Source organism: Cynara cardunculus (genome assembly GCF_001531365.2).
Source record: "Cynara cardunculus var. scolymus isolate 2C chromosome LG 10, CcrdV1, whole genome shotgun sequence".
NCBI lineage: Eukaryota > Viridiplantae > Streptophyta > Magnoliopsida > Asterales > Asteraceae > Cynara > Cynara cardunculus.
Genome location: NC_037537.1, coordinates 7,795,438 through 7,796,684, shown reverse-complemented (window position 1 = coordinate 7,796,684; position 1,247 = coordinate 7,795,438). Strand labels below are relative to the sequence as shown.

The following is a 1,247-nucleotide window of genomic DNA, read 5'->3' as shown; positions in this document are numbered from 1 at the left end:
ATCATGTAAATACGAAACCGTCCCGACCACAGAGGAGGCATGGCGTATAAGAAGTGAACGTCACGCCACAAGGGAAAAGAACACAAAAAGGAAAAAAAGATATGATCATCATTGTATCTGTAACGTATACCACCAACGACCGTTAAGAATAAAAATAAAAACACGAAAACCATGAACCCCAAAGTCACATTTAAAACGACAGTAAAAATATGTAACTCCCGATTTTTTTTTCACATGAAAAAGAAGAACCCTCCCAACACTTTTTCCATCTTTACTGCCTCATACCCCTATTAATACACCATTTCTTAGCTTCACCGAACACAATCAAATACTCCAAAGCATAATCATTTCCATTCTCATTCTGTCCTAAGATGGCAATCTTTACGACCCGTTTCATGTTTTTTGCTACTATTATTTTTTCATTAGCCGTAATCCTTGGCAACAAGTCGGTGTCAGCGCAGTGTCAAGGTGACGTTCAAGGACTCATGGAACAATGTGCACGCTACGTACAGAAGTCGGGCCCTAAGATTCAACCCTCTGTTGGTTGTTGTAGCATTGTCAAGAATGTAGACTTGGCATGCGTGTGCGGCCATATCACGACCGAGGTCGAGAACATAATCAGCATGGAGAAGGCAGCATTCATTGCTCAAGCTTGCGGCAAACCACTTAGCCATGGAACCCGATGTGGAAGTAAGATTTTCGCCAATTCATTAATCTCTTCACATTTGGTGTTTTTGCTGACTTTAACTTGTTTTTACTTTGTGTTTTCTTAGGTTATGTTGTGCCATGAAGGTAGAAGGCCAAGATCCTGAGTTATGGAATAGTTGAAATGTAGAACATTGCTTCTTTTTGTACCAAATAAATAAAGTTATAATAACATATGGTACAATTTTTTTTTAAGGCATGTTTCATTTTACTATCTCTAGTTTTATTATGCAATACAATATATATATATATATATATATGTGTGTGTGTGTAAGTGTGTTAGTGTAGACATGTGAAATTGTGGTTTTGGATGTCATGATGGTAATAATGGTGGTGATTTTTTTTTCTAAAAGGTACTTTTAAATTACGTAATGATACGAAACAAAAAGTAAATTGTCTTATTATTTTTTTTATTAGATATTTCTAAAAAATGTGATCTAAAAACGTCCTAAAAACCGACTTTTGATGTAATGGGAGTCTTCTAAGAAAAGTTAGATAAAAGAACTACGGTGGTGCAAGATCGTTCTTGACAATTCATAGGT

General features: G+C 35.9%; 1 protein-coding gene across 1 annotated transcript; it reads left to right on the top strand.

The window, feature by feature from the left end:
• Nucleotides 1-367: 367 nt before the first annotated feature.
• LOC112518870 lies at nt 368-842 on the top strand. The gene is made up of 2 exons (XM_025126653.1): nt 368-690; nt 774-842. Exons 1-2 carry the CDS (start codon nt 372-374, stop codon nt 788-790), a joined length of 336 nt encoding a protein of 111 aa, XP_024982421.1. The 5' UTR covers nt 368-371; the 3' UTR covers nt 791-842.
• The last annotated feature ends 405 nt before the right edge of the window (nt 843-1,247 follow it).

Coding starts and splice junctions, on each gene's coding strand:
- LOC112518870 (XM_025126653.1), top strand. CDS start 372: ATGGCAATCTTTACGACCCGTTTCATGTTTTTTGCTACTATTATTTTT.